Source organism: Pygoscelis adeliae, unplaced genomic scaffold, assembly GCF_000699105.1.
Source record: "Pygoscelis adeliae isolate BGI_AS28 unplaced genomic scaffold, ASM69910v1 Scaffold36, whole genome shotgun sequence".
Lineage (NCBI taxonomy): Eukaryota > Metazoa > Chordata > Aves > Sphenisciformes > Spheniscidae > Pygoscelis > Pygoscelis adeliae.
Genome location: NW_008824934.1, coordinates 5,317,518 through 5,330,679, shown reverse-complemented (window position 1 = coordinate 5,330,679; position 13,162 = coordinate 5,317,518). Strand labels below are relative to the sequence as shown.

Genomic DNA, 13,162 nt, shown 5'->3' with positions numbered 1-13,162 from the left:
GCCTGCGCCCGGCCGGCGACGGCCCCCCGGCTCTCCCGGCCCCCAGCGCCCGCTTGGTCAACCTTTTCGACGCGGAGCCCCCGGACGCGGAGCTGCAGCGTGAGCAGCTCGGCACCCCCGTGGCCTGAGCGAGGGCGTCCGTGGGGCTACGGCCGGGGGAGCCGCCGACGGGGGGGTACGGACCTCTGTGTGCTGGGAAGGATCCCCCAGCCCAATGCAAACTCTCCGGAGGGCCGATTTGCCGCGAGACGTCTCCCTGCCCACGCGTTGCTGCTCGATACCCTCTTCAAACGCAACGCGCATCTCCTCGGAGAAGACATCGTCACCGAGCACTCCTGCGGGTAGGTTTAAACAGTGCAAAGCCACGTTTTACTGCTGAATTAATCTGCCTTGTTTCTCTTTCTTTCCACCCCTCCTTTGCTCACCGTCACCGATCCTTCGCCCTCCTCCGAGAGCTGCTTCTCGTGGCCTTTCCATCTCCGGTTAGTCTGAACCTCGGACTCCAGACCCTTCCGCCAGCCTACGTCTCCCTGAACTTAAACCAGGGCTTGGTTTTCAGCTTCCACTCACACAGCTCAGCAGATCACCTCTGTCTCACCAAGTGCGCCGAGAGGAACGGTGGAAACCACATCCCGTGACTCACGGACAAGAGGTTTGGGGCTGCTTCAGCGCACAGAACATCACGTTTTCTCGGCGTTTCATTTCCTCGCCTGATTTGGACTGTATCTGTCTCGGTTTCCTGCGAAAGCAGGGAGTTGCAACACAGTGAAACCACCGTGTTTAATCACGAACAGCCTGCGCTACGGGGGATTAAATCTGATGCAAAATGTTCAACGCTGCTTTTTGGATATTCAGCAAGGGTGTGGGTGTTCGACTTGTTTGTGGCTCTGCGGGTATCCTGACAGTAGTAAGTAACGGAATGAGCTTCCCTTTAGCTTTCATCCTACAGCTTCCTATTTTTGGCATACGACCATCATACTTTGCTCCGACAATCCGTCGATTTTTAGATGGTGCAATTAGAAAAGCTAATTTTTTTTCCCCCTTCAAGTAAGAATCTGATCGAATATTGTCTTTTAAATGACAATGCCAGCCCCCCACCCCTCCTCATAGTCATAAGCAGAGAGAATAGCGAGTAATGTGGCAAGCGGGCACTTAAAAAAACCCAAACAACCAACAAATGCTTTTAGCAAATTCTTCCTCAAGTGCCTTTCAGATGCAGAGATGGGTTGGTAGTTGGTTGCTGTGCCCTCCCTGGACTCGTACCCTACAAGCCTTGCTGCCTCTTTCCCAGCTCACACCGATGGGTTTGATTGTGCTCCCGAGGCTCACGATTACACAGACGAATGCAAAGCATCCCCAGGATACGGGATGCTGGAAGAAGCAGCCACACGCCAAGCAAGTCTCATTAGTTTTCTTTCCACGTTGCCCACGTATGTTCCAGAACTGAACAACAAGTGTTTTTATGACTAACTTGCCATTTATTTGCTACAAATCCCCTTGCAACCGACGGCTGGCCCAACGGTCAATGATAAATGACCGTGACAAGCGGAGGACTGAGCACAGGTTCAAACCTCAAACCGTTTAATACCTTTTTGCCACGTTATCTGTGGACAGATAGCTCGGGTTTGGTATCAAGCACAAAGATAAATATGTGCACCTTTCCACAAATGGCTTTATATAACAACATACTTTGACTACAACTCCCGTTAAAAAGGAGTAGAAAAATACACGATGAGCTCCGAAAATCTGTTGGGTAACCGAGTCAGCAGACACAGGCTTCAGGAGGTGGACAAAGGGAGACCGCCTCTCCAAGGCGAACACTCAAAAGCAATAATTCGTTACTCTCTCATCGAGCCAATTCGTTGTAGTAAGGTGTTTGCTGGTGGACAAGTCCTCTGATGCGGCAGAGAAATCGTATCCCTTCCCGCAGCCGGCGGCATCAACGCCGACCGGCGAAAGAGGCCCGTCACTGTGGGATCCCGTAGCCTGTCTCGGAGACGTCTCCCTCGCTCTGCAGCGAGGCACCGCTCCAGAATCGGAGCCGAGCAGGTCTGAGCCCCCCCCCTCGGCGGCAGGAATTGGGGAGAGGAAAAGCGGGGCGCCGCACCCAAAGCTGCTGTGCATTGCCAGGCCACCCCGCCGCCCCCAGAAACAGCCGCGTTTTCAACTTGGTGAGAAATAATCTGCAGGTAAGGTTTGCAGAAAGCTCGGGCAAGAGGGGAGAGGTGGTTCGCAGAGGTGTTCTCAGAAGAGGGTTTGTCCCCCTGCCACGTTCCTGCTAGATCGCGTTTTCTTGGCCCGAGCAGGAAAATAGGCCAGAAAAGGACCTTTTATGGAAGACGTGGATCAGTCCCGTACGGTTTTGGAAGACTCTGCATGGCAGGGGATGTAAAGCAGGGTCCCTCCCTCTGGTTTGAGACAGGGAGAAGAGAGTGGATGCCAACTCGCTTTTATGGAAGGAGGTAGAAATCAAACAGATTCGTGTTTATCCTATGCCAAGTATTGGTTTTATTCTAAAGCCAATTAAAAATATGTCTGGAGCGGGCTTTTAAGGCTGGAGATGTGTGTGGGACACAAAACGAAAAGTCTCTGTGGGTTGCTGGCTGGCAAAGCCTGGGAGGAAGTTTCGCAAAGTAATAAATCATAAAAAGCCCACTCTGTTTCTTCTGCTGTCTTTCACCTAGGGACTCAAAGCATGTTTCTAATAGAAATGAGGCCTCGAACACTCATCGCCCTCAGCTTGCAGATAGGGAAACAGTCTTGTTGATCGGAAAGTGCCCAAGCCCCAGCAGCAAACCGGCAGCAGACGGGGTGGGGGGAAAGAAGCCAGGCGCCCTGAGCCTTCCGCCTCCCCGGTTAGCAGAGCCGAAGCGCGGATGCTGAGACGTACACAGCTGGGCAGCCAGAGCCTGCAACACACCTGCTCACGTGAAAACCAAAAACCAAATCGACCACTGGTGAAAAAATGTTTTTAATTTCCTAGTGACGAGCCCCTCTCCACGATATGCTTAAAAATACCCACAGAGCCACCTGCTTTCCCAAGCGTTATATAGCAGAGACACAGTCCCTAATGGTGACAGCTGCTTCCCTCAAGAATAAACCCGGTTTGTGCGAGGAGGGAAGTGCCGCCGCTTGCTGAGGAGCAATGCTGATTCGGGCGGGAATCAGCCCTTTCTCGTCCGTGGGAGATGCCGTGGGCGGCTGCTCCGAAAGCTTTGATCTGGTGACACGCCGGTACCACGCTCCAGGCTCTCAGGAGGGTCTGAAAACTGCAGTGACAGCTCTGCCGGCTCTACCGATACTCCCTCGGGAATCCCAGTGCAACGGGCGGTGCTTCGAAAGCGGTTTTAGTGCTGGCTGAGCATCTCACGATGAGAGCTCGAATTTTCCCCTTCACCCGCTGCCTGTTTCTTGCTGTCCCCGCTGTTTGAACAGTCTGGGCAGGGGAGCGAGGTTTCTCCCAAGAGACAGCTGGGGGAATCACGGCGGTGAGCGTGGCCGGCTGGCAGAGCCTCACCGTCAGCCGCATCCTCCTCTCGCACAGTGTTTTCCTCTTCCTGAGGCTCGCTGCCTGCTGCCTGCTGTGATTTCTTGGCTAGAGGGGAGAAAAGACTGCCGCTGCCCTTCTCTTCCAGCCGACACTCCTTGGTTTTAATGCCCACAGCTTTCAGAATCGTGTCCATTTGCTTCATGTAGTCCAAGTGGCCGTTTACCTGCAAGCAACAAGAGCCCTGTTAGTGGGGGAGCTGCGGGGAACCCGTCTCAGCCAAGTCCTTCATCTCAAAAGCCACCACTGCCGTGAGACTTGGTTTTAGCTCTGAAAGGCTCAAAGAATGAGGTCTGAAAAAGGCAGTCGTCCATTGAATAATCCCAATTGGCTGCACCCTTCGTGGCACACACTGCTGCTGGACTGCTTTTCCTCTGGCGGATGTATGTTTAAATGCTTGGACGTTGCTGAGTTACAAAACCCCAGATTCTGGGTGCCACGAGGGTAAGAGAGGAGGTGATCTGCCACGGTGAGAGACGCCCAGGTAGGAGACAAGTTGTCTTAGTTCGACTCCCTGTTCTCTGCTAAATCACGTGCCCTCCTGTGCCTTAGCTCCTTTGTAAAAGCAAAGATTATCTTACTTAAATTAGGATATAGTCATTAAACCTCACAACAGCTACCAAGAGTGTTAAGGCTCTTGGCTGGAAGGTGCACTGATCTGTCCCACATCATATAAAACCGGGAGCCTGAGAGTTACGGGTTCATAAACCAAATTAAAGTCAACAATATGTCCAAAACCCCCCATGTTTTTATTGTGTTTTCCACGATGAGCTAAACCCTTCTGGTATGGATGTTGGAATGTGCCCTTCCAGTCAGGGCACAGGAGGGAGAGAAAACCTCCTCTGCAGGTTCTTGTTGTCAAATGCTAAAGGCTACCTGGCTGGAAAGGCAGAAACTGCCTCCTCTGTTTCAGGTGTCCTCTGCAAGCCGAGGGTTTGAAGTAACGACGGCCAGGATCCTACTAGAGACCAGCCTTCAGATCGCCTTTGCTGTTGTACTCACAGCCAAAATGGGAGGAAGCGCTCGCGAGCGCAAGGTGGATTTATAGTGGGTTTTTCTGTGGGGAGGCAAGTGCGGTCAGGCTGAGTCGAGGCTATTTCGATGGTACGCTTGTCAGCTGGCCTGTAGATTTCAGCAGAGATTAAGGGGTATGATTTGCATCCTAAGATATTTTAGCATCTTTGGTAAATTCTAACAGTTTAAATCCTTCCTGACCCAGCCAGAAAGCTGTCTCAGGCAACACTGCCTCTTACTTTCCCAAATCTTGCTAGTAATTAGGGAATTCCCACAGCAGGGAATACCCGACACCACAGTCCCAGGTTTCCTGCTTCCCAGCTGCGTGTACGAGTGCCCCAGGAAGGGGCTGTCCGCTCGCACAAGACGGTAAGAGCTCTTTGCAGAGCTCTGCAGAGAAACCCAGCCGTGGACCCTCTGCTCGCCTCCCTGCTGGCTCAGTCTGAGAGGCTGGCCGGTGCCTGGGCAGTCCTTCCTCGCTATGCCAGCAACCGGGGTTACCGGCACACCTCTACCCAAACCTAAAGCAAACCTCCTTTCCTGCACGGGCAAAATTCAAACCTCCTAGCTGTTTGCGTGAAGCAGCTTTTGAGTGGTAACGTTTGGATGCACTTAGGACTTGGAGCAAAATGAAGGATTTAATCAGCACATTAGTAATGCAATATGCGACTTTAATCAGTCCAGATGGCTCAACAGGCTCTTGATGTTTTGAACAGATTAGTTAATTAAAATAACCATTGAAGGACTAATGGACTGGCTGTGAAGATGAGTACGTTGTTCTCCGAAAAAGTATGAACCTTTTACTACTCAGCAGGGGGGCTTGGTGCTAAAGAAAGAAATGAGCACAGCGTTGCACAAGGTGGAGAGAAACAAGAAGGAAATGGCTTGCTGGGAGGGGTTGCTGAAGTCTCTTGGTTTGCTGTATTCTGAAACCTCTACAGTCATCACAATCTACCTGCCCCGGTCAGCGCTTGGGGATTTCTCAGCCTGTTACGTTACCTAGTCATTGTTCAGAGAGAACAAGTTTCCTCTGCCACCCTAAGGACTAGATTTTCATAACTCCTCCGTATCCAGCAGCTTCCACTAAAACAATGGGGAATTCCTCTTCCTTGAGCACCACGGTCGCTGAGAGACACTGGGTATGAGCAATTCTGAAGAGCTGAGCCCTTCCTCATGCAGCTAAAAGAGTAGCTGAGACCTCCTGAAAGTCTGCCCCTTCCTGCGGGTCTGCTAATACCGCTACATCTCTTCAAAGGAAACTCACTTCTGTTTCCAGGATAGCCCAGGAGAGGATTCCATACAGCCAGACCACTGCAAGCCCTGAGAAGCCTAAGAGGAGGTAGGGCTCTTTCTCGGCTATACTGTGACATTAAGTACTGAGCCATCAGCAGAAGAACAGTGAACAAATTGCCTTGCCACTTTAAAGCTGTGAAGCCGTCCTGGTGGGAAAATTCAGCAATTCCATGTCTCAAAAGCCTGTTTTCGTCTGCAATCTGAAAAGCTGAATTCCTCCGCTGGGTAGGCTGTGCTGGAGAAGGGATGGGAACATCTAAAACATTGTAAGGGACAATAAAAACTTTAAAGGGACATAAACAATTGTTTGAATATTTGTCAGAACAAAGCGCAGGAGGAATTTCAGAATAAATGGACTAGAAAAGTGTTCTTGTAACCACAGCAAGTAATATTTATCCTTGTTATAAGGAAATGAAAGCAGTAGGGTAGGTTTATCAGTGTGCTTAGGTGACTTCTCCCCTGTTGTATCTGATTTTACGGTTGCTTTGACTCATTGGAAAACACAAGCCAGCTGCCTATATCACTAATTCTGCTGCAGGACTACAGCACCGCACAGGAAGATCTCCAAAGGACCACAGACGATAGCATTGTTCAAGTGGATCGATCAGTCAGCTGAAAGGAGCCGTCAGTTCAGTAAGTTCAGAAAGGTTTTCAAGTTCAAATCTACCCAAAAGTGTCAAAAGTGTCACTGAGCATAATCAGCTGTGTCTACTAAATTCAAATGGAAATCTTTTTGTTTGGTACAAGAAGTGCCTCTGGTTACGGTGTCATAAAAACACAGTTCAATTTACGGGAGCTTTGAAAACAAATAATGCCACCCCTGGGCCTGCAACCAACCCACTGGTGGTCGCTGTGCCAAGGCGAGCTGTGCGCTCCGCAGCACAGATGCTGCTCTCTGTATTAATGACAGCAGTTCTAGGTGGAGAAGGACAGGGGACAGAGATCAGCGCGCCTGAGAAGAGATGATAATGGAATCAATTTGCAGTTACCATGCAGCTCTCTCCATTAGCGATAAACCAGTGCGGTCTCCACCGCTCTGCCCAACTGCCTTTGTGGTTGGTTTTCTCCAGCGTTGTGAAAGAACAGATAAAGCACCAACACAGGATCCATCCAGCTCTTTAGGACAGAGGAAGAATCCTGACTTCTCTCAGGTATTGAGCTATAGGAACACAAGGTGTACCCCATAGCCCAGAGGGGACGCTTGGGGAGCCTGCCAAGTGGTGGACAGAGAAAGGACCTGGGAGAAAGGAGATACTACGTACGATCCTGGCTCTGCCACAGACTCGCATGGGCACAGGCGAGTGATGGAGTAAGACTCTTACTCCATCCCAACACTGGGTATCACGACGACATTCTCTGCTCAATATGGCAGAAGAAGTTTTTGCTCGCTCCAGAGCCAACTGTTTTAAGGTCCTGTCCAGTTTCCTTCAAAAAGAGCTCCTCCACTGATCCCAAGCGGCCGATGCAAAGAGCGCTCACCGGCTCCAAAGCCTGCCGCAGCTCGCAAAGCTGTTTGCTTTGCAGGGCTGCGTAATTTGCAAGAGCTCAGCTGAAAGTCCCTTGGCCTCTGCGCTACCTGCAGGGAGAGATAAAGGACAGAGCAGCTGGGCTGTGCCTTCCTCCTGCTCTCCTTGACCAAACATCCTGTGGATTCACGGAGAATTACTGAGGAGCAAGGGAGGCATGCAGCGTGAGCGGAGGATGCACAGGTACCCTCTGCAAGTCACAGGGGCGCAGGTCCTTAATACGGCTGAGAATTTCACCTCTTTGATTTGTTTTGAGCCCGTCACGTCCAAAGAGCAACTTTATCATGCAGGAAAAAGATACCCTCAAGTTAAAACGTCTCTTCAGAGCTTCGTTATTGCAGCAGGAGCAGTAATGACTACCTTGGAGGGCATCACAGTTTCAGGATTCCCTTTGGACAAATACTACCTGTTTTAATAGAAAACGGTATTTTGTGTGGGGTGAAAAGAGTTAATAGAGTGAGCTGCAGCTTCTGAAGCTCAGATAATAATCACGCCTCACGTTTCAGCAGCCCTTTCTTCCCGCTGGTGTGTCAGACACTTTGTGTACACACATAACGAAATGCAAACCGCCTCCGGGTGGCATATCTCAATAGAGCCAGCTCAGCAACTTTTCTCATTGCCAGTTCGATTCTTGGGTTCACTCTCCGTTTCCAAAAGTGGCAGTGCGTTTGTTGTTCAGGAAGAGAACCGGAATGCCACCCTGCGCTCTGAAATAAACTGCCAGCCAGTTTTGAGGTAGCATTGGTAAAGAAGGGAAGAAACTCTAACGCCACTATCGCTTTCCAAAAGATCCTCAGTTCTGGGGGATACTGCCTCCAAACCCATGCAGCCCTCCTCTTCCAGATGGTGGCAAAGACTGATTGATTATCGGACGCCCAAGCTATGCCAGGTTATCACTCAAAATGCAGTCATCTCTGCCAAGCTGGCAGGCTCCTCTGGTCAGAGTTATTCCCACTTGTCAAGCGTAAGCCTTAATTCAGAGTGCTGGGTACGTCTTGCATGATAGAGGGCATTCAGCCTGGCAGAAAACGTCCTGTTTTCCACAGTTTTCTGCAAGCTTACGGCAAAGACCTAATGCTGCTCAGGCAGGGGAATATGGCTGGACCTGGCAAAGGCCAGTGGCAGAGCAGATTCCCATAGTGAGAACCAGAAGAACATTAAACGAACCCTGAAAGAGGCTGTGGCTGAATTAAGTTAAAACAGAAATAAAATTCTTCTGTTTGGGTTCTTAGGAATCAGTGTTTTCTAAAAGTGAGGACAGTGAACATGTGCACTAACTCAGAAGCTGGAATTTAAATGGATTTATTAAAAAATGTGAATTTTGCATCCGTGCCGCTTGCACTATAGGTATATCCTGAGCGTTAGCGGTCCTGGCTTCCAGCAGAGAAGAAGCTAATAAAAATACATTTGAGGAAAACTTTATAGAGCTGAATTTATTTTGAAAATACTGTCAATGTAATTTGCATTATTCCTCTTTCACGTTTCTATTTCTGCTCTAAAAAAAATGGAATAAAGATTGGAGCATGATTCAGCTGAAGCTAATAGGCTTTGCTTCTAAATCATCCCTTCACACAATTACAATTCTTGTGAATAGAGTAAGTCACGCAATTCTTATTTTTCTTCTTGTTTAAAAACTAACTGGACCGGTAAAAATTCTCCTTTAATTACAGTGGCATTTCTTGAGGAAGACTGTAATTTTTACATGCAATCATCTTTCAGCCACAACTTACTGATCAAGTCATTCTCACCTCTGGGACGGTAATTGAGGGACGTGACCCTCAGACAGCACTCGGGCCAATTTCACACCAATGCAATAACTTTTTCCAAGGACTTTTTCCATCAAACTTTGATATGTTTTGTGCGAACATGTCGATGTTGAAAATTCTGAGTAAACACTGTTGTTTTTGCTGGAGTCGTCCACTGCTGAAGAACTCTGCCAGCTTTACTCTCAATTTACCTTCACTAATTCCAAGAGGACTGTATGATGGAGAGGAGTCAAATACAAGAATATAACAAGAAAACAGAGGAAGTAAATGGAGGAAATAAGTTTTGGAAGTCTGAAGCCCTAAGGGGATGAGATGGAGAGCAGCTGTACATCAGCAATGACGGGCAGGACAAAATTAGGGAGAGGGAGCTTCATAAATTCTGAATTAATAAGAGAGCCCTTGAAAGAGTTTCAAGGGAAAGGCGCCTTCACAAATGTCCTTCTGCTGACAGGTAATGCACTCCGCACACCAAGCCAGCCAGCTGAGGGCGACAGCTGCTTCCGTGAATTTCTCAACTGTTCGCAGAGCTGCTGTTGACTATTTTTTTGCCGATGCTCTCACTGACTGCCAGAGGTGGAATCGGTTCTTTTCTTTAGCTATTAGGTTGGTGTCTGAACACTCAAGAGTCTTTCCAGCTACATCGAAGTTGCAAAACATGCCACTCACTTTTAAGGTGGCTATAATCAAATACTTATTTTTTGGTGCTAATCCAAGTAGACATTATTTAAATTAGATGGTATAAAGAATGTTTTAGAAGGCCCATCATAAACTGTACATATAATTATCACTGGGGAATAATTTGAAGATAATCTCTCGGGCCTCAGAGGAAAAGAGATCCCCAAAAACAAAGACTGGATTGATATATCAAACTGGACTGTTCCTAAAAATAGCTGGGAGGACCCAGATATCTGACATTATAAACTACAGCAGTCCACTAGCGATCCAAAATATCTGCTATATTGATCAAGCCAGGATTATGGAGAACTTTTTTCAAGAGCCCAGATGAAAACATTGAGATGAGATTCAGTCTCCACAATCGGGATGATATAAGAGGACCTGCCTGCAGCAAGGGGACGACTCCTCTGTAACACCGAAAGGGACTGATCACCCTTCCTCTCCCCATCTCGCTGCGGGAATACACAAGATTTGACAGCTGAAACGTTACCTTCTTTGTGGCTTTCAAACCAGCTTCTCAGCTCAACTCCACGAAACAAGATCACTTTTGGTTAACTGAGGGAATTCTTGCCGTCTTTGGGGACAATGACCTGGTCTCAGCTTATTCATCCCTTTATCTCCTTTATCAGTTGATGGTCATAACGTATTTGGGCAAGAAGTCTTGGGCATCTGGGAAATTTCAGCAGCTATGGAGTAGCGCAACATCTCTCCTTAGCAATGCGATCTCCTACAAATCCATCGCACCAGGATCTGCAGCAAGTTTAAGACCTTACCAGTGTCACTGGGGCAGCAGGCAGCGATAAGCTTCATGGTATTTCAGCTACATTCAGCTATCAATAACACATGCTGTTGTAATTGCAAGATCTCAAACACATTAGCTGAAACTGTGCTACAGGAGAAAACCTCACGTACACAATGTGTCAGCTAAGTCAGTCTTCCCCTTGATTAACGCTTTTAATTGGATGTTGCAACTGAATTTTCTTTCTATGTTAGCTGAAGAGGTTAGAAACAAACCTCAAAATTGAACGCAAAAATTACAGAGAATTAGCACTCATGTTCCAACATAGGACAGGAAATAGGAAGCTCATTTCTCTCTCCTTAATTCACCTTATTGTGCTTTGTGTAGCCACTCATGCAGAATCAAACATTGTTAACGCTACTTAGGGAAAACTCCTACTGCTTTTGCTGGCAGCTTTGCTCGAGCAAGGTCTGTGTGATCAGGATAGCTGCTTGCAAAGTGAACAGCTACGAACCTGTTCACTGCAAACCTGTCAAGAATGGAGTCTGCAATGTCTGGCTTTGCAAGAACAGTCCTATTTTCAAATGCAAGGTGCTCTAATGTGTAAACCGTAAGAGAAAAATCTATAAAAGGTGATAAGTGATGGAAATTGTTACGCTCCATGGGAGAAAGATGTAATGGTATAAAAACTTTGCTGGTTACTCAAATAAAATAGTAAATTTCATATGTTGAATTGTATTAGATGTAAACATAAACTAGCTGTGAATCTTTCTAAAACGTGGCACTTGGTAAAGTCAGCTTTTCTGAAGGAGAGGGGTGCAGTCCCAAAAATTCAGCTTTGCTCAGGGTAGTCGGGGTGTCTGAACACTGTATGCACTCAAACAGATGTTGTGGAAACCCACTGTGAAACGACACACGCATGTTCCAGGCACAATGGAGGAAATGGGAAAATTACGTCTACAAATCTGCAGGAAGGCCACACTGTTACGGCACCATGCTGCTTCTGAGTGGCAGTGCGTATGTGAATTTTGGCACCAGACTTAACGACATAAAGGCTCAAGGAATGCTATAAAATGGTTCTCTCTGCCTTTTAGAAGCAGCTAAATATCCCCAGCCTTCCAAAGAGTACATCAGGATCAAGCAATACATCTGTGTTGAAGCAAGGAGGGACACCAGCCTTTGAGTTTTTGTCTGCCACAAAGCAAAAACAAACCGCAAGTTATTAATGGCTTCATTTGCACTTTTTTGGAAAAGCTTTTTCAGTTTCTTCCTCTGTTCTAACATATTGACATTGCCAGCACCCTCTGCTTGGATCCCAAAGGGAGAAATGTATTTAATATGTATTTAATGCGTGATTCTCGGAGCTCCCAAATCAACAGCAAGAAGGATCACAGAAAACTAAGCCACTGACGACTCCAGGGTTGCAGGGACATACAAAGAGGAAGAAATCATCCCTGTGACCTTATGGCCTAGCAGACAAGTAGACTTGTTTCCAAAGAGACTTGCATGTCCCCCAGATGTGAGAGAAGGCTCTCCAGGCTCCTTCGAGCCGCTGCCTGAAGCCGAGTTCTGCTTCTAGCTGTTGCTCTTCTGATCCTGTTAATGCCTGTCACCATGGGAGGTGGCACTGCTCATTTGAAACAAGTGAAACAAAGGTGTAATGAGACACAGGCAACCTTTTGCCTTTTGAACTCCCCAGGGTTCTTAATTAATCCACATTTCGTAACCACAACCAATTGTTTGCTGCAAGTCTTGGGAATACAGGGGAAAAAAACCCCACAGTTTAATGCATTTTAGGAAAAAAGCCTGACTCACAGAAGTGCCAAATCAGTTGGATTTCACAAAATTCCGACTTTTCATCCGCTTACGGTATTTATGTACACTGTGTACCTGCCTGGCTGCAGGCCAGACTGCCTGGAATCTGTTTGCCTTCCCTCGCAATGGGAATACTAGGCCCCTCTTCTGAGGGAGCTTTTGGAAGGAGATCAGTTATTCTTGGTTTTGAACCATTGTCATAAAGAGAGCTTTCCCACTGCTCAGTTACAGCAGCAAAGAAGAGAAGAGGTAAAAAGCTTTTGAGGTATCTCAGGGGAAAAAGCAAAGGTGTGCTGATGTGTGATACAGATTATTCTGAAAAGAAGCTCTGCTGTTTTGCCTTCCACTGTGCAGAGATGCTGCAGGAGAAGAACATGGCTGTGAAATGCATCAGCATGTTCTCTCTACGTACCATTGCGATGACTGCTCTAGAGATTAAAAAGGACCTTGTATCTTTAGTCTGTGGGCTGTACAGACCACGGTTCTGGCACTCCAGGTGTTTGCATAAGGAGGGGTTTACTCTCAGTTGGCGTTGCCACATGTTGCCTTTACAGGAATTTGTGAGCACCAGCAGCAGGTAGGCAGCTGCCATCCAGACAACATGTTGATAAAGAATAAGAAAAGGAGGATTTAGCTGCCATCAAAAGCATGGGAAAGGAAGGAGTTTTAAAGTCGATGCAAGACTTAATCATAGTCTAAAGATCTTTACGACAATTTTCACATTGGACTAACGAGAGAACAGTACTGACTTCTGCAATGATTGTCACGATCCATCCATGCTCTGTAC

The 13,162-nt window shown here is 47.6% G+C and overlaps 2 protein-coding genes across 2 annotated transcripts in view; one reads left to right on the top strand and one right to left on the bottom strand.

The window, feature by feature from the left end:
* HTR6 (5-hydroxytryptamine (serotonin) receptor 6, G protein-coupled) overlaps positions 1 to 128 on the top strand; it is a 3,225-nt gene extending 3,097 nt beyond the window's left edge. Inside the window, exon 3 of the mRNA XM_009325246.1 lies at positions 1 to 128. This exon is cut by the window's left edge and continues 301 nt beyond it. Coding sequence (XP_009323521.1) covers positions 1 to 128 — 128 coding nt within the window.
* A 2,902-nt stretch (positions 129 to 3,030) lies between these two features.
* The window catches only part of TMCO4 (transmembrane and coiled-coil domains 4), a 41,129-nt gene continuing 30,997 nt past the window's right edge, over positions 3,031 to 13,162 (bottom strand). The window contains exon 14 of the mRNA XM_009325245.1: positions 3,031 to 3,713. Within this exon, the coding sequence (XP_009323520.1) occupies positions 3,348 to 3,713 (366 nt within the window). The 3' untranslated portion in view covers positions 3,031 to 3,347. The remainder of the gene's footprint in view (positions 3,714 to 13,162) is intronic.